The sequence below is a fragment of the Nicotiana tomentosiformis genome, chromosome 11 (assembly GCF_000390325.3).
Source record: "Nicotiana tomentosiformis chromosome 11, ASM39032v3, whole genome shotgun sequence".
NCBI lineage: Eukaryota > Viridiplantae > Streptophyta > Magnoliopsida > Solanales > Solanaceae > Nicotiana > Nicotiana tomentosiformis.
The window spans coordinates 126,778,321-126,798,991 of record NC_090822.1 but is presented as its reverse complement, the minus strand read 5'-3'; the positions used below and the strand labels follow the sequence as shown (position 1 = coordinate 126,798,991).

Genomic DNA, 20,671 nt, shown 5'->3' with positions numbered 1-20,671 from the left:
AGAACTGGTAGTACAAATCATGAGCTTCTAAGAATAAAGTTTACAAAGCGGAAATGAAATAAATATGTAGTCTGTTTGAATTGTACATAAATAGAGTTTTACAGATCTAAAGCTACCACGAACAAGAGGCAGCTACCGCCGGGACGCAGGTACATCTTCAATGTAGCTCCCATCGAACACAACAACATCAGCAGCCAACATCTGCATGCAAGGTGCGAGTAAATAGTAAGATGTTTCATTTTCATATAGCATGAGGAAAGTTCTTCTCTATACCTATATGTCAAGATACAGGTAGAATCATTAATGTCCCCATAACTGGGTAGCAGAAGGATATGCACCTATATGCATGTATCTCAAGTACGCATGTCAAATGCAATGCATCTCGATGATGAGCTCATGCACTCACACTCTCAGAGTACTCAATCTTACTGTCTCGCATTCTTTCTCACTATACTCAATACACTCAATCACACAGCGCTGTACAATACCCGCTGCGGCATGCAGCCCGATCCCTGTGCTCACTGGGGGTGTGCAGACTCCTGGAGGGGCTCCTTTCAGCCCAAGCGCTATATCATTGCGGCGTGCAGCCCAATACCATAATATATAAATAGCCATAAGGCTCGTTGCGGCGTGCAACCCGATCCATATACATATACAGCCCTATGCCTCGTCGCGGCATGCAACCCGATCCCATAAATGTAATCAATATATCATGTTGCGGCGTGCAGCCCGATCCCAAATTATCACTCTCACTCAGGCCCTCGGCCTCACTCAATCACCAATCTCTCCAGTCTCACTCACGGGCTAACAATGTCATGAAATTAGCCCGACAATAATGATATGATGTATCAATAAATAATAACTCAGACTGAGATATGGCATGAATGCATGGATATGATTAAGTATGAAATATCAATGAATTCAGTGAGATGACAGTAAGAAACGACCACTATGGATCCAAACAATATAGGCAAAATGCCTAAACATGATATCTAGCATGATTGACAGCTTAACTACTTTATCACATGATGAAAACATGGATATCAACAAAATAGGTGCCACTATTTAGTGCCATGGGAACAACAAAGTCCCAATTCACATGTTGCACGCCCACACTCCCGTCACCTAGCATCTGCGTCACCTCAACACAAATTATATAACACGTATTTCAGAGTTTCATACCCTCAGCACTAAGATTATAAGAGTTACTTACCTCGGACAAGCCAATTCCAACACCGAGCAAGCCAACCGATGCTCCAAAATGCCATCCCACACGTTTCGACCTCTGAATTGCTCGAAACTAACCAAAAACATCTCAAATACATCAAACAATGCTAAAGGAACCAATCCCGATCGAAAAAGATCAAATCTTGAATCAAAAGCCCAAAATAGGCCACAAGCCCAACCCGGGCCAACACCTCGGAACTTGACAAAATTTACAAAATCTAACAACCCATTCAATTACGAGTCCAACCATACTAGTCTCACTCAAATCTGACTCCAATTCAATGTTCAAAACTGAAAAATTCACATTATGAAACTTTAGGCCAAAACCCCCAATGTCCTCTTTAAAATTCACAATCCAATTACCAAAAACGAAGGTAGATTCATGAAATATAACCAAACCGAGTAGAGAACACTTACCCCAATCCTTGTGATGAAAATTGCTCCAAGAATCACTTCAATCCGAGCTCCATAGCTCCCAAAATGTAAAAATGTCCAAAACCTTCGAAATAGAGTACTATATACACTGCTCAGAAGTCCTATTTTGCGAACACGGGGAATCCATCGCGTTCGCGATGAATAATACTCATAGTGCCACAAAAGACTCTACGCGTTCGTGATACACCCCATGTGAACGTGATGAACATTTCTGCCAAAGCTTCACAAATGCGACTAACCTTACGTGATCGCATAGAAGAACGCTCAGATTCCCAGCTACCAACCTCAACACTACGCGAACGCGATCCTCCATACACGAACACGATCCTCCATACGCGAACGCGAAGAGGACTTTCCCCATCTCTACGCGAACGTGAGACATACTTCGCGAACATGAAGAACAATTTGCTGCTGCCATCCAAAATACACTACGCGTTCGCGATACTTGCCACGCGAACGCGATGAAGAAATGTGCCACCAGACACCAAAACACACCAGCACTGAAAACATGAAGGAAAATAGCCCGAAAGCAATCCGAACAACGTCCGAGCCCCACGGGACCCCATCTAAACATACCAACAAGTCCCACAACCTAACACAGACCTACTCGAGGCTTCAAACACACAAAACAACATCAAAACGATGAATCACATCTCAATTCGAGTTCAATGAGCTAACGGAACCATCAAATTCCAATCCGAGGTCAAATGCTAAAAAGTCAAACTTGGTCAACTCTCTCAATTTAAAACATCAACAATGAAATTCATTCTTCTAATTTGATTCCGAATAACCTGAAAAACCAAAACCGACGATTCACACAAGTCATATTATAACGACCCGATCGGTCGTTTCAAGAGTTATAGTCCCGTTTTCCCCATTCCTACTTCCTTTTGTGATTTTCAGCTATATTATGATATATCAGGTTAGTTGGTTCCGGTCCTGAGAGGTTTCAGAGTAAATTGAGACACTTAGTCTCTTATTTAGAACCTTAAGTTGGAAAAGTCAACTTGATATTGACCTATGTGTAAACGGTCTCAAGTTTGAATTCTTATGGTTCCATTAGCTTCGTTAGGTGATTTTGGACTTAGAAGAGCGTCTAGAACATGATATAGAGGTCCGTAGTAGAATTAGGCTTGAATTGGCGAACGTTGGAAACTTGACAATGTCGGTCGGAAGTGGAAAATTTGATATCGGGGTGGAATGGATTTTTGGAAGTTAGAGTAGGTTCTGGTGTCATTTTTGACGTATGTATAAAATTTGAGGTCATTCGGAAGTCGTTTGGTAGGTTTCGGCGTCGTTTGCGAAATTTGGAAGTTTAGAAGTTCTTAGGCTTGAATCCGAGGGTAATTTGGTATTTTGATGTTGTTTTGAGTGATTTTAAGGCTCGACTAAGTTCGTATGGTGATATATGACTTGTTTGTATGTTTGGTTGAGGTCTGGAGGGGCTCGGGGTGATTCCAAATGGCTAACGAGAGGTTTGGACTTTTGAAATGCAGTTTGAATTTTGGTATAATGTGACTGTTTGGAGGTGGCACCCATGCTAGGTGACGGGCGTGTGGGTGTACGCCGTGAGGGATTGAGACTTGGTCCGTCCTGGGATACTGTGAAGTCTAATAGTCTTTATTTGTGTTTATATGCATTCCTGTCTACTAGAACTTGACTGCCTTTCATGTTAGAAATCATACTTAGGCTATATTCCTGCTAATGGTAGTTATATTCAGTCATAGTGATTCTTGTATATATTTACCTCAGTCTCTGTTATTTTCCCGTATGATATACTGTAACACTTTGATTTGGGCTGTTTTCCCTTTCTTTATTAAGAGCTATGAGACTAGAGAGGTTCATGATTGAGTAAGGCAGAGGGCTTGTTTGTGAGATATTATACTATAGCATGTGAGTTGTCCGTGCGAATCCTTATATTATACTATAGCATGTGAGTTGTCTGTGCAGCACGTGAGTTGTCCGTGCAGATCCAGATATTTATACTATGACACATGAGTTGTCCGTGCAGATTATAGCGCTTGGGCTGTAGGAGCCCCTCATGAGTCTGAACACCCAAGTGAGCGCAAGTACCTATTGAGCGTGTGCATTGAGGGTTGAGAGTTGAGTGTCGAGTTATTGAGGGTTTGAGTGACAGTGTCTGTGAGGTTTCATCTATTTCACTTTGTTGCTGCATTTAGGTGAACATTGTCTGGCTGGAATTGGTAATTATGCAACTAATTCTTTTCTCATGTTTACTCTTAATTGTAAACAATTATCAATTGAATTGTTCTGTATATCTCGTCACTACTTCTTGATTCCTTATTTATTTATTTTACTTGCTGAGTTGGTTGTACTCATACTACACCCTGCACTACATGTGCAGATTCAGGTGTGTCTAAGCACAAAGATTTTTTAGTCCAGACCCGTTTGAGTTTCGGATACTGCAAGGTAGCTGACAGCGTTCGCAGGACCTTGTTACTCCTTTTACATTTATTTTCGTTTTGTACTAATATTTAGGCATTTGCTGTAATAGTTTTAAATACTTAGACGCTCATGACTTGGTGACACCCCGATGTTTAGGGCTCATTTTCCGCACTTTGTTCTAAATTTGAGTTTGACTTTGATTTTATGAAAACATTCTGATATGGAAAGCTTTACTTTACTTTTATATTTAGTTTGAAAGTATTTTTTGGAAGGTCGGCTTGCCTAGTACCACCGATAGGCGCCATCACAACACATTAAGTTTTGGGGTCGTGACAGTTGGTATCAGAGCCTAGGTTACATAGGTCTCATGAGTTATGAGCGGGGTAGTAGAGATGTGCGGATCGGTACAAAGACGTCTATATTTATCTTCGAGAGGCTGCAGAACCCTTAGGAAAATTTCACATTCCTGGACTCTTGTCGTATGAATTTATTTATTCTGGTAATTAAACACATGTTGTTTCATTCTCTCACAGATGGTGAGGACTCGTTCTACCGATTAGGAAGGCCAGCCACCAGCACCATCAGCCAGGGCCGCGAGAGGCCGAGGCCGTAGTAGAGGCCGTGGTAGGGGCAGAGGTGCAGCCCGTACAACAGCTGGGGCAGTACCTGCAGATCTACTAGTTGCCCCAAATCAGGACCAGATTCCAGTTGTTGATGCACCAGCTCATGCACCACCTGTGCCTATTGTGATTCCAGGCCTTCAGGAGGCCTTAGCTAAGATTCTGACTGCGTGTACCAGTCTTGCTCAGGCGGTCTCTGTTGCGGCCGTCGAACTACTTCTCAGGCCGGGGGAGGTGCTCAAACTCACGCTTCCCGCATACCAGAGCAGGTGGTACAGGGATTCCAGACACCGGAGGCACCACCAGCCCAGCCGGTTGTAGCTGCACAGGATTATGTGGTCCCTACTATGCCTGAGGATGATCAGCGTAGGTTGGAGAAGTTTGGGAGACTCCAGCCTCCACCTTTCAGTGGCACAGAAAGAGAGGATGCCCGAGACTTCTTGGATAGGTGTCAGAGGATACTCCATACAACTGGTAGTTTGAAGACTTGTGGGGTCTCATTCACTACTTTTCAGTTTTCTGGGGCTGAACTCAGATGGTGGGAGACTTACGAGAGGCGTAAGCCTGTTGGCGCAGCACCCCTTACTTGGCAGTAGTTCTCCGTGGTCTTTTTGGAGAAGTTCGTGCCTCAGTCCCGCAGAGAAGAGCTGCGTAGACAGTTTGAGCAGCTTCGCCAGGGTGATATATCTGTGATGTAGTATGAGATGCGATTCTCATAGTTGGCCCGTCATGCTATCTATTTGGTTCCCATATACATGAAGAGGATCATGAGGTTTATAGATGGTCTCATTTTTCAGCTACGGTTGCTTATGACCAGAGAGAGGGAGACTGGTGCAATCTTTGATGAGGTTGTCGACATTGCTCGGCATATTGAGATGGTTCGCGGTCAGAAGAGGGTTGAGAGGGAGGCCAAGAGGCCTCATGGTCAGGGTGGATTCAGCAGTTCTCTTTCTAGGGGTCAGTTCCAGCACGGTAGAGGTCATCATTTTAGACAGGCTCAGACAGCTCGGCCATTTCACCGTGGTGCATCATCTGGCCATAGTTCTCACAGTCATCAGCAGGTCCAGTCATCATTCAGTGCACTACTTGCACATAGTTCTCATCATGCCCCGTCCGCTCATATATCTCCTTGTAGTTCTTTTGGGCATCAGGAGCCACAATTTTGTTAGAGGAGGGGTTGTTTCAAGTGCAGAGTGGAAGGTCACATTATGAGAGATTGCCCTTGGCTATTGGGTGGGACTCCACAGCAGAGTACTCGGCCAATAGCATCGGTACCAGTTCCTCTACCACCCGCCCAGCCAGCTAAGGGTGGAGTCCAGTCAGCTAGGGGTCGCCCGAGAGGGGGAGGCAGATCAGGGGGTGGTCAGGCCCGTTTCTATGCCCTCCCTGCCATACCAGATGCTATTGCTTTAGATTCTATGATTATAGGTATTGTCTTAGTTTGTCACAGAGATACCTTTGTATTATTTGACCCTGGTTCCATGTATTCATATGTTTCCTAAAATTTCGTCCAATTTCTGGATACGACCCGTGAGTCTTTAGTTTTATCTGTTCATGTATCTACTCCTGTGGGCGATACTATTGTTGTGGACTACGTAGATCAGTCATGTGTGGTGACTATTGGGGGTCTGGAGACCCGAGTGGACCTTTTGATGCTCAGTATGGTTGACTTTGATGTGATATTGGGTATGGATTGGTTATCTCCATGTCATGCTGTTATAGATTGTCACACTAAGACCGTGACATTGGTGATGCCGGGATTTCTGAGGGTTGAGTGGAGCAGTTCTATAGATTATGTGCCTAGTAGGGTGATTTCATATTTGGAGGCTCAACGTATGGTTGAGAAGGGTTGCCTATCTTATTTGGCTTTTGTGAGGGATGTTAGTGTAGAGAATCCTACCATTGATTATGTTCCGGTGGTACGGGATTTTCCGGATGTGTTTCCTGCAGACCTACCGGGCATGCCACCTGACAGGGATATTGATTTCGGTAATGATATGGTGTCTGGCACTCAACCTATTTCTATTCCACTATATCATCTGGCACCGGTGGAGTTGAAGGAACAACTTCAGGAAGTCCTTGATAAGGGGTTTATTCGGCCTAGTGTGTTACCTTGGGATGCACCGGTTCTATTTGTAAAGAGGATGGATGGTTCCATGAAAATGTGCATTGATTATAGGTAGTTGAACAAGGTCACAGCCAAGAACAAATATCTTTTGCCTCGTATTGATGATTTATTGACCACCTTCAGGGAGCGAGGGTGTTCTCCAAGATTGATTTGAGGTCCGGTTATCACCAGCTGAAGATTCGGGATTTGGATATTCTTAAGACAGCGTTCAGGACCCGTTATGGCCATTATGAGTTCTTGGTGATGTCTTTTGGGCTGACCAAAGCCCTAGCAGCGTTCATGCATTTGATGAACAATGTATTCCAACCCTATTTGGACTCATTCATTATTGTATTCATTGATGACATCCTAGTGTACTCTTGTAGACAGGAGGAGCATGCTCAGCATTTGAGGGTTGTATTGCAGAGATTGAGGGAGGAGAAGCTTTATGAAAAGTTCTCCAAGTGTATTTTTGGCTCGGTTCAGTAGCCTTCTTGGGGAACGTGATGTCTAGTGAGGGAATTCAAGTGGATCCAAAGAAGATAGAGGCAGTGTAGAGTTTTCCTAGACCGTTATCAGCCACAGAGATTAGGAGCTTTCTTGGTTTGGCGGGTTATTACCATCGCTTTGTGGAGGGATTTTCATCTATTGCATCGCCTTTGACCAAATTGACCCAAAAGGGTGCCCCATTCAGGTGGTCGGATGAGTGTGATGAGAGCTTTCAGAAGCTCAAGACTGCTTTGACAACAACTCTAGTGTTAGTTCTGCCATTAGCTTCAGGTTCTTACACCGTGTATTGTGATTCCTCAAGGGTAGGTATTGGATGTGTTCTGATGTAGGAGGGTAGGGTGATTGTCTATTCCTCGTGCCAGTTGAAGACCCATGAAAAGAACTATCCTGTCCATGATCTTGAGTTAGCAGACATTGTTCACGCCTTGAAGATTTGGCGTCATTATATGTATGGTGTTTATTGTGAGATCTATACTGATCACCAGAGTTTGCATCATCTGTTTAAGCAGAAGGATCTTAATTTGCGCCAGCGGAGATGGTTGGAGCTTCTTAAGGACTACGATATCACTATTTTGTACCATCCGGGGAAGGCCAATATGGTGTCCGATAATTTGAGTCGCCGGGCAGAGAGTTTGGGGATTTTAGCATATCTCCCAGCAGCAGAGAGACCCTTGGCATTGGATGTTCAGGCCTTAGCGGGCCAGCTTGTCAGATTGGATATTTCGGAGCCGAGTCAGGTAGTGGCTTGTGTGGTCCCCAGGTTTTCTCTTTATGCTCGTATTAGGGAGCATCAGTATGATGACCCCCACCTGCTTGTTCTTCAAGACAGGGTTCAGTGAGGTGATGCTAGGGATGTGACCATTGGTGATGACGACGTGTTGAGGATGCAGAGCCAGATATGTGTGCCTAATGTAGATGGGCTCAGGGAGTTGATTCTTGAGGAGGCTCACATCTCGCGGTATTCCATCCATCCGGGTGCCGCGAAGATGTACCAGGATTTATGGCAGAACTATTGGTAGAGGTGAATGAAGAAGGATATAGTTAGGTTTGTGGCTCGGTGTCTCAACTGTCAGCAAGTTAAGTATGAGCATCAGAGACCGGGTGGCTTGCTTCAGAGGTTAGAGATCCCAGAGTGGAAGTGGGAGCGGATCACCATAGACTTTGTAGTTGGGCTTCCACGTACTTTGAGTAAGTTCGATGCTATTTGGGTTATTGTAGATCGGCTGACCAAGTCTGCACACTTCATTCCAGTTGGTACTACTTACTCTTCAGAGTGGTTGGCGGAGATTTACATCCGAGAGATTGTTTGCCTGCATGGTGTCCCAGTTTCCATCATTTCAGATAAGGGCACTCAGTTTACATCATAGTTTGGGAGGGCCGTGCAGCGAGAGGTGGGTACTCAAGTGGAGTTGAGCACAACCTTTCACCCTCAGATGGACGGACAGTTCGAGCGCACTATTCATATATTGGAGGACATGTTATGCGCTTGTGTCATTGACATTGGTGGTTCATGGGACCAGTTCTTGTCGCTCGCCGAGTTCGCAAATAACAATAGTTACCAGTCGAGTATTCAGATGGCTCCGTACGAGGCTTTATATGGGAGTAGGTGTAGATCTCCGGTAGGATGGTTTGAGCAGGAGGAGTCTAGGCTCTTGCGTATAGACTTGGTCCAAGATGCATTAGATAAGGTGAAATTGATTCAGGTGCGGCTTCGCACGACGCAGTCTAGGCAGAAGAGCTACGCGGACAAGAAGGTCCGTGAGGTGTCTTTTATGGTTGGGGAGAAGGTTTTGCTGAAGGTATCACCCATGAAGTGTGTTATGAGGTTTGTGAAGAGGGGAAAGTTGAGCCCCAGCTTCATTGGGGCTTTTGAGGTGCTTTAGAGGATAGGGGAGGTAGCTTATAAGCTTGCCTTGTCACCCAGCTTGTCAAGCGTGCATCCAGTATTTCATGTTTCCATGCTCCGAAAGTATGTTGGAGATCCGTCCCATGTTTTAGATTTCAGCACGGTTCAGTTGGAGGGTGATATGACTTATGATGTGGAGCAGGTGGCCATTTTAGATCGGCAAGTTCAGAAGTTGAGGTCAAAGGACACAGCTTTGGTGAAGGTGCAGTGGAGAGGTCAGCATATGGAGGAGGCCATGTGGGAGACCGAGCGGGAGATGCAGAGCAGATATCCACACCTATTTGAGACTCTAGGTATGTTTCTAGACCCTTTCGAGGACGAACATTTGTTTAAGAGGGGGTGGATGCAACAACCCAACCGGTCGTTTCGAGAGTTATAGCCCCGTTTTCCCCATTTCTGCTTCCTTTTGTGCTTTTCAGCTATATTATGATATATCGGCTTAGTTGGTTTGGGTCCAGAGTGGTTTCAGAGTGAATTGAGACACTTAGTCTCTTATTTAGAACCTTAAGTTAGAAAAGCCAACCGGATATTGACTTATGTGTAAACGGTCTCGGTTTTGAATTCTGATGGTTCCATTAGCTTCGTTAGGTAATTTTGGACTTAAGAGCGCATCCAAAATGTGATTTGGAGATCCGTATTGGAAATAGGCTTGAATTGGCGAAAGTTGGAAACTTGACAATTTCGGTCGGAAGTGGAAAATTTGATATCGGGATGGAATGGATTTTCGGAAGTTAGAGTAGGTTCTAGGTGTCATTTTTGATGTGTGTGTAAAATTTTAGGTCATTCGAAAGTCATTTGGTAGGTTTCGGCATTGTTTGCAAAATTTGGAAGTTTAGAAGTTCTTAGGCTTGAATCCGAGGGTATTTGGTGTTTTGATGTTGTTTTGAGTGATTTGAAGGCTCGACAAAGTTCGTATGGTGATATATGAATTGTTGGTATGTTTGGTTGAGGTCCCGTGGGGCTCAGGGTGATTCCATATGGCTAATGGGAGTTTTGTAATTTTGAAATGCACCTCAACTACTGCTGCTGGTGTTTTTCCGCACCTGCGGAGGGGGAGCCACATGTGCGAGGTCATTGGTGCGCTTGGTGAGCCACAAATGCGGACATAGAAGACCTGGGCTAGAACCGCAGGTGCATAAGATTGGTCACATATGCGAGCCCGCAGATGCGAGGCTGAGTCGCAGATACGGAAGTGAGAAGGACTGGCAGTGGCCGCAGGTACGAGGTCTTTTCCGCACCTACGCGGTCGCAGAAGTGGATAGGGAGTGCAGGTGCGGAGATGGGCACTTAAGTGATTTTCCGCAGATGTGGAGATTTGTGCGCAAACGCGGCTCCACAAGTGCGTATTTTGAACCGCAGGTGCGAAAAACCTGGGCAGAACATATAGATAGAAGACTTTGCGAATTTTTGTTCATTTCCACTATTTTCAAGTCGGACCTTGGAGTGTTTGGAGTGATTTCTGAAGGGTTTCAAGGGTTTTCATAGAGGTAAGTTGCTCGAGCTCTAATACTCCTAGCTATGGTATTTTTTCGTTGTTTTCTCTTCTAATTAGTGGGATTTAGGAGTGAAAATAGGGGGTTATGGCTTGGGATTTTGGAGAGTGTAATTTAGGATTTGATGGACCAAATGATGTCGAATTTTGATAAATTTAGTATGGATAGAATCGTGAGTGAATGGGCTTTCGGGTTTTGTGACTTTTTTCGGATTTCAAGACGTGGGCCCGGGGGTCGGGTTTGAGTAAATTTCGGGATTTGGCCTATAAATTAATTTTTTTCTTATGGGATTCATTCCTTTAGCTCATATTGATCGTATTTTATTGCTCGTGTCTAGATTCGAGAGAAAAGAGCATTCCGGAGTAGGAGTTCTACACTGTTGAGGTAAGTAATAGTTTTAAATCTGGTCTTGAGGTTATGAAACCCGTAGTTTGGTATAATGTGACTGTTTGGAGGTGGCAACCATGCCAGGTGACAGGCATGTGGGCGTACGCCGTGAGGGATTGAGACTTGGTCCGTCCTGGGAGACTGTGAAGTCTAATAGCCTATATTTGTGTTTATATGCATTCCTGTCTACTAGAACTTGATTGTCTTTCATGTTAGAAATCATGCTTAGGCTATATTCCTGCTCATGGTAGTTATATTCAGTCATAGTGATTCTTGTACATGTTTACCTCAATCTCTGTTATTTTCCCGAATGATAAACTGTAACACTTTGATTTGGGCTGTTTTCCCTTTCTTTATTGAGAGCTATGAGACTAGAGAGGTTCATTACTGAGTAAGGCCGAGGGCCTACTTGTGAGATATTATACTATAGCACGTGAGTTGTCCGTGCGGATACTTATATTATACTATAGCATGTGAGTTGTTCCTGCAGCACGTGAGTTGTCTGTGCGGATCCAGATATTTATACTATGGCACGTAAGTTGTCCATGTAGCACGTGAGTTATCCGTGCAGATTATAGCGCTTGGGCTGTAGAAGCCCCTCATGAGTCTGAACACCCCCAGTGAGCGCAAGCACCTATTGAGCGTGTGCATTGAGGATTGAGAGTTGAGTGTCGAGTTATTGAGGGTTTGAGTGACAGTGTCTGTGAGGTTTCATGTATTTCACTTTGTTGCTGCATTTAGCTGAAAATTGTGTGGCTGGAATTGGTAATTATGCAACTGATGTTTTTCTCATGTTTACTCTTAACTGTGAAAATTATCGACTGAATTGTTCTGTATAGCTCATCACTACTTCTCAATTCCTTATTTTTTTCTGTTACTTGCTGAGTTAGTTGTACACACACTACACCCGGAACTACGTGTGGAGATTCAGATGTGTCTAAGCACAGAGATTGTTGAGTCCAGACCTGTTTGAGTTTCATAGACTGCAAGGTAGGTGCCAGCGTCCGCATGACCTTGTTACTCCTTCCACATTTCTTTCCATTTTGTACTGATATTTAGACATTGGCTGTAATAGTTTTAAATACCTAAACGCTCATGACTTGGTGATACCCCGATGTTCGGGGCTCGTTTTCCGCACTTTGTTACAAATTTGAGTTTGACTTTATTTTATGAAAAATTTCTGATATAGAAAGCTTTACTTTGCTTTTATATTTAGTTTGGAAGTATTTTTGGGAAGGTCAGCTTGCCTAGTATCACCGATAGGCGCCATCACGACACATTAGGTTTTGGGGTCGTGACACATATACATCATGCGGAGCTACTCATGCCCGTAAACTACTGAGTGAAGGGCAAATACTCAAAATGACCGATTGGGTTATTACATCCTCCCCCACTTAAACATACGTTCGTCCTCGAAAGTGTCCAAAGTTGTTGTCAAAGCCATCAAACCGCTGTATAATCTTACCATGCACATACCCGGGGGTGATCTCACGTCATCCCATCCCATGTAGGCCCGACAACTCAACATAACTGTAGTTCTTAATTCAACCTAGCCCATAAACCTTAGAATCCAATTTCCAACATCCACAATTTATATAAGATCAGAATCTCGCATCTACACACTGTATAAGTCTGAACAAGCTGTATCAAGCCATATCTATAACCCAAGATGTAATCACATGATGTACCACATAACTCAAATACTCATAGCAAAAATTTCAAATCACAGTAGCTGCTCAAAACAACCCAATACTTGTAATAGACCTTATATTAATCAAAGCCTTGCTCTAAAACCTTCATACACTGTCGATTATGAAAGAAACATTCAGAGCTCATAACCATTCATCAGATCAACCAGTCATGGAACTCTCTCTCTCATTCGACAAGAACTATAGCCAATTTTAAGCTGACTTTCGATATTATCCTTCGAAACATGCTGTAATCAAATCCAATAGTATCCATCCTAGGTCCAATGACCTCATCTCATCCAACACGACCACTCTAGTAACATGACACATCAATATAATCTACAACCACAACCCGTGCAATTCGTGCACCAAATAGCAACATTCCACATGTATTCAATCATGGAAAAATGACTCAAACGAGAGAACCGTCCCGCAAGCTCAACAAGTACCACCACAACAAAATGCTTAAACCCATCACACACTATAGAACCACAACACACAAATCTAACACAAAGGATCATATTTCCACATAACTCTGCTGCAATGAGCGACCCTACCCAAATACTGGTCCATATGAAATACTTCAACCACCATGCTCAAAATCAGTAACCACGCGCAATTCGACATCAAGTACTCAAAGTGCATTACCATAACCACGAAGAAGCCAATGACACAATTCCACCCAAAACTCGAAAGGACATAACCAATACGCAATCAAGCATGCAATACCCAACTACTCATCTCGCTCAAATTTCGCTATAAGACCACAACAGAACCGCACCATATGTTCCTAAAACCAACGAATCACAACTCCTCGTAGTATAGAAGAGTAACTCACAGAAAATTCCTGATCACGAATAAGCTCAACAGCAACCGAATGTCACATCCCTCAACAATAGCAGTATGGAGCCAACCAATCCGGCCTGTTGCAGAATACACATCCTTATTGGGCCTACCAAAGGACCCCAAAATCAAATTCACCCACAAATAGATAAATAACCCTCCGAAAGCCCACAATGACTGAATCATAACACATACTATCATCTGGCTAGCTTTGGCCATGAATCACAGTCCACAACCATGAAACAGTCTGCTCCTGAGAACTCCCAGTCTCCAAATCCATAGAACACACGAATCATCATTTCTGATTCCATCTCCACCGCCCGAATGTCTAACACATCTCTCATACACGATCATCCCATGAGGAATACTTCTAAAATTATTCCGTGCCACCTGGAAAAATTTGAATATCAGCAGTCGATCAACCAGAAGAGTGCCGCAGTACCAGTGAAGTATCCATACATCAAAACACATTTCCCCTCCTGAAGTGTATACTCTCATCAAGCCATACCAAATAGTGATATCATTTACCTAGTCATCTGAAACCGTCCATGCTGCCTATGAATTCCCATCCAAAAGAACTGTGATCCCACTCACATAAATCTCAATCCTACACAACACACCGGATATACCATGCCATCGTATGAAAAATACGAGAACTTCATAGTCCACTCCGAGTCACAATCAACTACATACTCAATTTTCCAAGGACCCTCCATTTGATTTCATCTAGGAGAAATTCACTATACACCACATGCTTCCCACGCCTGCAGGAAATATACCCCTCGAACCTTGGTAAAACCATTGAGAACTCTTCGAAACCCATTTGCACATAACCAAGCTATCTGAACCAAATCTCTCTAACTCAACCCAGCCACGCAGGTTGCCAAAACCCAAGAGCATTGCCACGAAACACCTGTAGAGACTAGCCACGTCATAAGTACCTAAAGAACCGATCAGACCCATACCGTGCTAACCCAACCTACTACCAAGCTGTCCTATCTCTCCAAGTCCTTTCCGAATTGCCTTAAAATTGGTACTTGTCTTTGCTAGAACACCATGATCCCTAACCAAAATTCACCGCACAAGAGACCTTAGTATAAAACCACAACGCCCTAAGGCTCATAAGCCGCTGACTTCCTTCTTAAGCAGCCAAAGCACCACAACCGAGACACCCACTCTAAAGAGACCTTATGTGAGCCTAATACTGTTTTCTTCACCTTCTCGACGCACAAATGCATAATCCACAATGGTATAAAAATGCCACAAGTCTCGACACCATCCAATGTAACTCTTAGTTTCTAGCCATGCACCAATCTTGAAAAGTCCAAATCGCTACATTTAATTCTTGAATCCATTAGAACCATTTTTGAGAGTCATCCACTCTGCTCAAATCTTAATTGCACCACCCCAAACGGGCCAAACGACTGGTGCCCCATTGGCACGATGACACCCAAAGAAGTAACTCACACTCCTAAGAAACCGAGCAAATTTCTACTCCATGTACACTACATCCTTCACGAATAACCACTCAATTATTTTATGATTCCCATATACCCATAGAGTGTTATACAACATGTATCTAGAAATTCCTTTACCTGATTCATCCTCGATCTCGACCCCTGTAAGTCATAACTGATTCACCTTTATACCCCGAACCGAAACCAATACAACATATAACCGTGCAATCAACTCGTCGATAGCAGACTCCCCCACTTAGCTCAAAGCCATAGACCAAAGCACTCGATAACATCACGATACCCGCATTGAAATTCAACTAAATACTTCGCAAGCCCATGTAGCGCAAACCATATAATATCTCAAATCGTCTGCAAATCTCGCATTCACCCTTGTAATAGTAAAGCCAACTTCCGTAAGCGATCCAAACTCAAACTGCAACATATATCATTCATTGGTAAAAGAGAACTCTCTATGAAACATTATAAGGACCACACAACCTCAGGACACCTCGCAGGAGATAACCTACCTGATGTGCCTCAACTTGACATCTCTCTATACTGTTCCACAGTCATAACTATTACACAATCACTTATTCTTCCCGAGTCTAATCTCATAACACGACATGAAATCTACTGCACTCCACAACTAAACAACATGAGAGGTCCTTCAACACACCCATAACTCGAGGCCATGCACCAAATCAAGACAGAAATCAAACACCCAATAGTTATTGCTACATCTCAAGAAAACTTTTCTCGTCACATTCAAACCATATGAATAGATCTCGCAGTCACATCATACTCATCACATGCCATATAGCCACAAATTCTACTAATAGGGATAGTACCAGACATATATATCCAAAAGCACGTACTCAGATAACCGAAACCTCTGTGCTCAAGCCACCGTCAAAACTCGGCTTCAGTTCCTCTAGACTGGCCCTTCATCAGCACACAGAAATCACATCTCGCACCTTATCCATGGAATCACAAGCCACCAGTGCACAGCCGATACCGAGCACTCGCATGCACATACGAATACGTGGAAGGAATTCAAAGAGTTACGCTTCAAGCAGAATCAATATCGCACGATAAGGAAAGAAAGATGGAAAATATATCCTAAATGTCCTGTAGCCTCTCGAAGATAGGTATGGACGTCATCATACCGATCCACAAGACTCTACTAGATCTCAGTGAAAACCCAAATCTCTTACCGAAAAAGCCAAAATACGACTACGTTTGAAAACTATAGTATTTCCCAAAACTCCTTTCAACAAATAGAAAGATGTTTCATTTTCAGATAGCATGTGGAAAGTGCTTCTATATGCCTACATGTCAAGATACAGGTAGAATCATAAATGTCCCCAAAACAGGGTAGCAGAAGGAAATGCACCTCTATGCATGTATCTCAAGTACGCATGTCAAATGCAATGCATCTCGATGATGAGCTCATGCACTCATACTCTCAGAGTACTCAATCTCACTGTCTCGCATTCTCTCTCACTATGCTCAATACACTCAATCACACTGCGCTGTACAATACCCACTGTGACGTGCAACCCTATCCCTGTTTATAGTCAACTACGCTCGCTGGGGGTGTGTAGTCTCCTGGAAGGGATCCTTTCAGCCAAGTGCTATATCTTTGCGGCGTTCACCCCGATCCTATAATATATAAATAGCCATAAGGCTCGTTGTGGAGTGCAACCCGATCCATATACATATACAGCCCTAAGGCTCATCGCGATGTGCAACCCGATTCTATAAATGTAATCAATATATCATGATGCGATGTGCAGTCCGATCCCAAATTATCACTCTCACTCAGGCCCTCGGCCTCACTCAGTCATCAATCTCTCCAATCTCACTAACGGGCTCACAATTTCATGAATCTAGCCCGACAACAATGATATGATGTATCAATAAATAATAACTGAGACTAAGATATGGCATGAATGCATGGATATGACTGAGTATGAAATATCAATGAATTAAGTGAGATGACAGTAGGAAACGACCACTATGGGTCCAAACAATATTGGCAAAATGGCTAAACATGATATCTAGCATGATTGACAGCTTAACTACTTTATCACATGAAGAAAACACGGATATCAACAAAATAGGGCCACTATTCAGTGCCTTGGAAACAACAGAGTCCAATTCACATGGTGCACGCCCTCACGCCCATCACCTAGAATGTGCATCACCTCAACACAAATCACATAGCACGTATTTCGAGGTTTCATACCCTTAGCACTAAGATTAGAAGAGTTACTTACCTCGAACAAGCCAATTCCAACACCGACCAAGCCAAGCGATGCTCCAAAATGTCATCACGCGCGTTCCGACCTCTGAATGGCTCAAAACTAACCAAAAACAACTCAAGTACATCAAACAATGCTAAAGGAACCAATCCCGATCGAAAAAGATCAAATCTTGAATCAAAAGCCCAAAATCAGCCAAAAGCCCAACCGGGCCCGCACCTCAGAACCCGACAAAATTAACAAAATCCAACAACCCATTCAATTACGAGTCCAACCATACTAGTTTCACTCAAATCCGACTCCAATTCGATGTTCAAAACTCAAAAATTCACATTATGAAACTTTAGGCCAAAACCCCCAATGTCCACTTTACAATTCACAATCCAATTACCAAAAACGAAGGTAGATTCATGAAATATAACCCAAACTGAGTAGAGAACACTTACCCTAATTCTTGTGATGAAAATTTCTCCAAGAGTCGTCTCAATCCGAGCTCCATAGCTCCCAAAATGTAAAAATGTCTGAAACCTTCGAAATAGAGTACTATATACACTGCCCAGACATCATCTTTTGCGAACGCGGGAAATCCATCGCGTTCGTGATGAATAAAACTTAAACTGCCACAAAAGACTCTATGCGTTTGCGATATACCCCATGCAAACGCGATGAACAATGCTTACAAAGCTTCACGAACGATACTAACCTTATGCGATCGCATAGAAGAACGCTCAAATTCCTAGCTGCCAACCTCAACACTTCGCGAACGCGATCTTCCATACGCGAACGCGAAGAGGACTTGCCCTAACTCTACTCGAACGCGATACATACTTCGCGATCGCGAAGAACAATTTGCTTCTGCCATCCAAAATACACTACGCGTTCGCGATGAAGATATGTGATACCAGACACTAAAACACACCGGCACTGAAACACATGTAGGAAAATAGCCCGAAATCAATCCGAACCACGCCTTACCCCTTCTAGACCACCCGTCCAAACATACCAACAAGTCCCACAACCTAATACGGACCTACTCGAGGCCTCAAAACACATAAAACAACATCGGAACGATGAATCACACCTCAATTAAAATTCAATGAACTTTGAAACTTCAACTTCCACAACTGATGCCGAAACCTATCAAGTCACGTCCGATTGACCTCAAATTTGTCACACAAGTCACATTCGACATTACGGACTTGCTCCAACTTCCGGCATCGGAATCCGACCCCGATATCAAAAAGTTCACTCCCGGTCAAACTTTCCAAAATTCTAACTTTCGCCATTTCGAGCCAAATTCAACCACGAACCTCCAAATCACAATCCGGATGCTCTCCTAAGTCCAAAATCACCTAACAGAGCTAACAAAACCATCAAAATTCCAATCCGAGGTCAAATGCTAAAAAGTCAAACTTGTTCAACTCTCCCAATTTAAAGCTTCAACAATAAAATCCATTCTTCCAATTCGATTCTGAATAACCTGAAAAACAAAACCGGCAATTCACACAAGTAATACATCATGCAGAGATACTCATGTCCGTAAACTACCGAGCGAAGGAAAAATGCTCAAAACGACCGGTTGGGTCGTTACAAATTTCAAAGGAGATTACACGATTTCGAACTGGGTAAGTGTTCTTTATCGTATAGTGATTATATTTCATAAATCCATGTCTATGTTCATCATTTATTTTGGATTTAGATGGAAGAATTGGCATTTTATAAAAATCTTCCATAAATGTAAAATGAAGATTTGAAAGCCAATCCGATGTCAGAATTTGATAATTTTTGTATGGTTGAACTCGTATCGGAACGAGTGTTCAAATTTCGTATGTTTTTCTAAGATTCGAGACGTGGGCCCCACTATTATTTTTGAGATGAATTTCATATTTTAATCCGAAAATTAGTAATTCATATAGAATTAATTCCTACAATTCGTGTTGGGTATATTCAATTGTGTATGACTAGATTTCAGGATTTCATACACGAATTCGCGAGGCAAAGGTTTATTGGAATCTTGCATTTTGTTGCAAAGCGAGGTAAGTGTCATGGTTAACCTTGACTTGAGGGAATATAACCCTTGAATTATTTGCTACGTGAATTTCATGTGTAACGATGTATAGGCAAAGTGACGAGTGCCTATACTTTGTCAAATAAATTATTTGCATAATTATTTAAAAATCATAAATTATTTTAAGACGCGAATTAATTGTTATAATAATTGTTTCTCCCATATTCATTGTCAATTATTAATTCTTGAATTCATGTAATAATTGTTACATGATTATTTGATTTATGTATCTTAATTGCTACTTGACATTTATCATATTAAATATGAAATTTCCTACTTTCTCCCTAATTTTCCACAATTAATTGCTATTTGTCATTACTTGTTTCCTGAATAAATTATAATCATTGTATGCTTTGTCACCTAATAATTTCTTATGGAATGTGGTATTTACTAGAGAATATTTATTACAATCAAGAGTGGCTAATTTTATATTGCTGGAGGGGGTTGCACTTCGCAACGTAAATGAAAATAAATATATTTGGCGAGCGTGTTGTACGCCGCAAAAGATTTATTAAAAGTTTATATTGGGGGATAGGGTTGCAAGCCGCAACAGAATAATTTAAAGTTTATATTGTTGGAACGGGTTGCACGCCACAACGGAAATTTATTAAAGAATGATAAAATTTTGGAGCTGGTTGCACGCAGCAACAAAAATTAATTGAAATAATAATTGGTTATGACTGTCGAGTTAGTTTCAACGGTTGACATGAGTTACATGTTTTATTTCTATTATCGTTTTATTACTATTATTACGTACAGATTAATGTAAGTGACCTTCCTTAGCCTCGTAACTATTTCGTCGAGGTTAGGCTTGGTACTTACGAGTACATGGGGTCGGTTGTACTGATACTACACTCTGCACTTCTTGTGCAGATTTCGGAGTTGGTCCCAACGGCGTACCGTAGATTTGTTCAGATTTCAGCTACCCAGAGGTGTAACGACCCACCTGGTCATTTTGAGAGTAATAGCCCCTATCCCCTATTTACTGTTTCCCCAGTACCTTTTCTGCTTATGTGACTTGTCGGGAGGCTTCATTTTGGGTTTTGGAGTGTTTCGGGGCACTTAGTCCCTAAAACGGGAGCTTAAGTCTTAGAATTTTGACCGTAGTCGGAACTGTGTGAAGACGACTCTGGAATGGATTTCGTCGATTCCGTTAGCTCCGTTGGGTGATTCATACTTAGGTGCGTGTCCGAATTGTGTTTTGGAGGCCCGTAGCTTATTTAGGCTTGAAATGGCGAAAGTCGAATTTGTGGAGATTTG

The 20,671-nt window shown here is 42.7% G+C and overlaps 1 protein-coding gene across 1 annotated transcript; it reads left to right on the top strand.

The window, feature by feature from the left end:
* The first annotated feature begins 8,738 nt into the window (after window positions 1-8,738).
* On the top strand, window positions 8,739-9,188 carry LOC138902137 (uncharacterized). The gene has a single exon (XM_070189956.1). It carries the CDS (start codon window positions 8,739-8,741, stop codon window positions 9,186-9,188), a length of 450 nt encoding a protein of 149 aa, XP_070046057.1.
* The last annotated feature ends 11,483 nt before the right edge of the window (window positions 9,189-20,671 follow it).

Coding starts and splice junctions, on each gene's coding strand:
- LOC138902137 (XM_070189956.1), top strand. CDS start 8,739: ATGGACGGACAGTTCGAGCGCACTATTCATATATTGGAGGACATGTTA.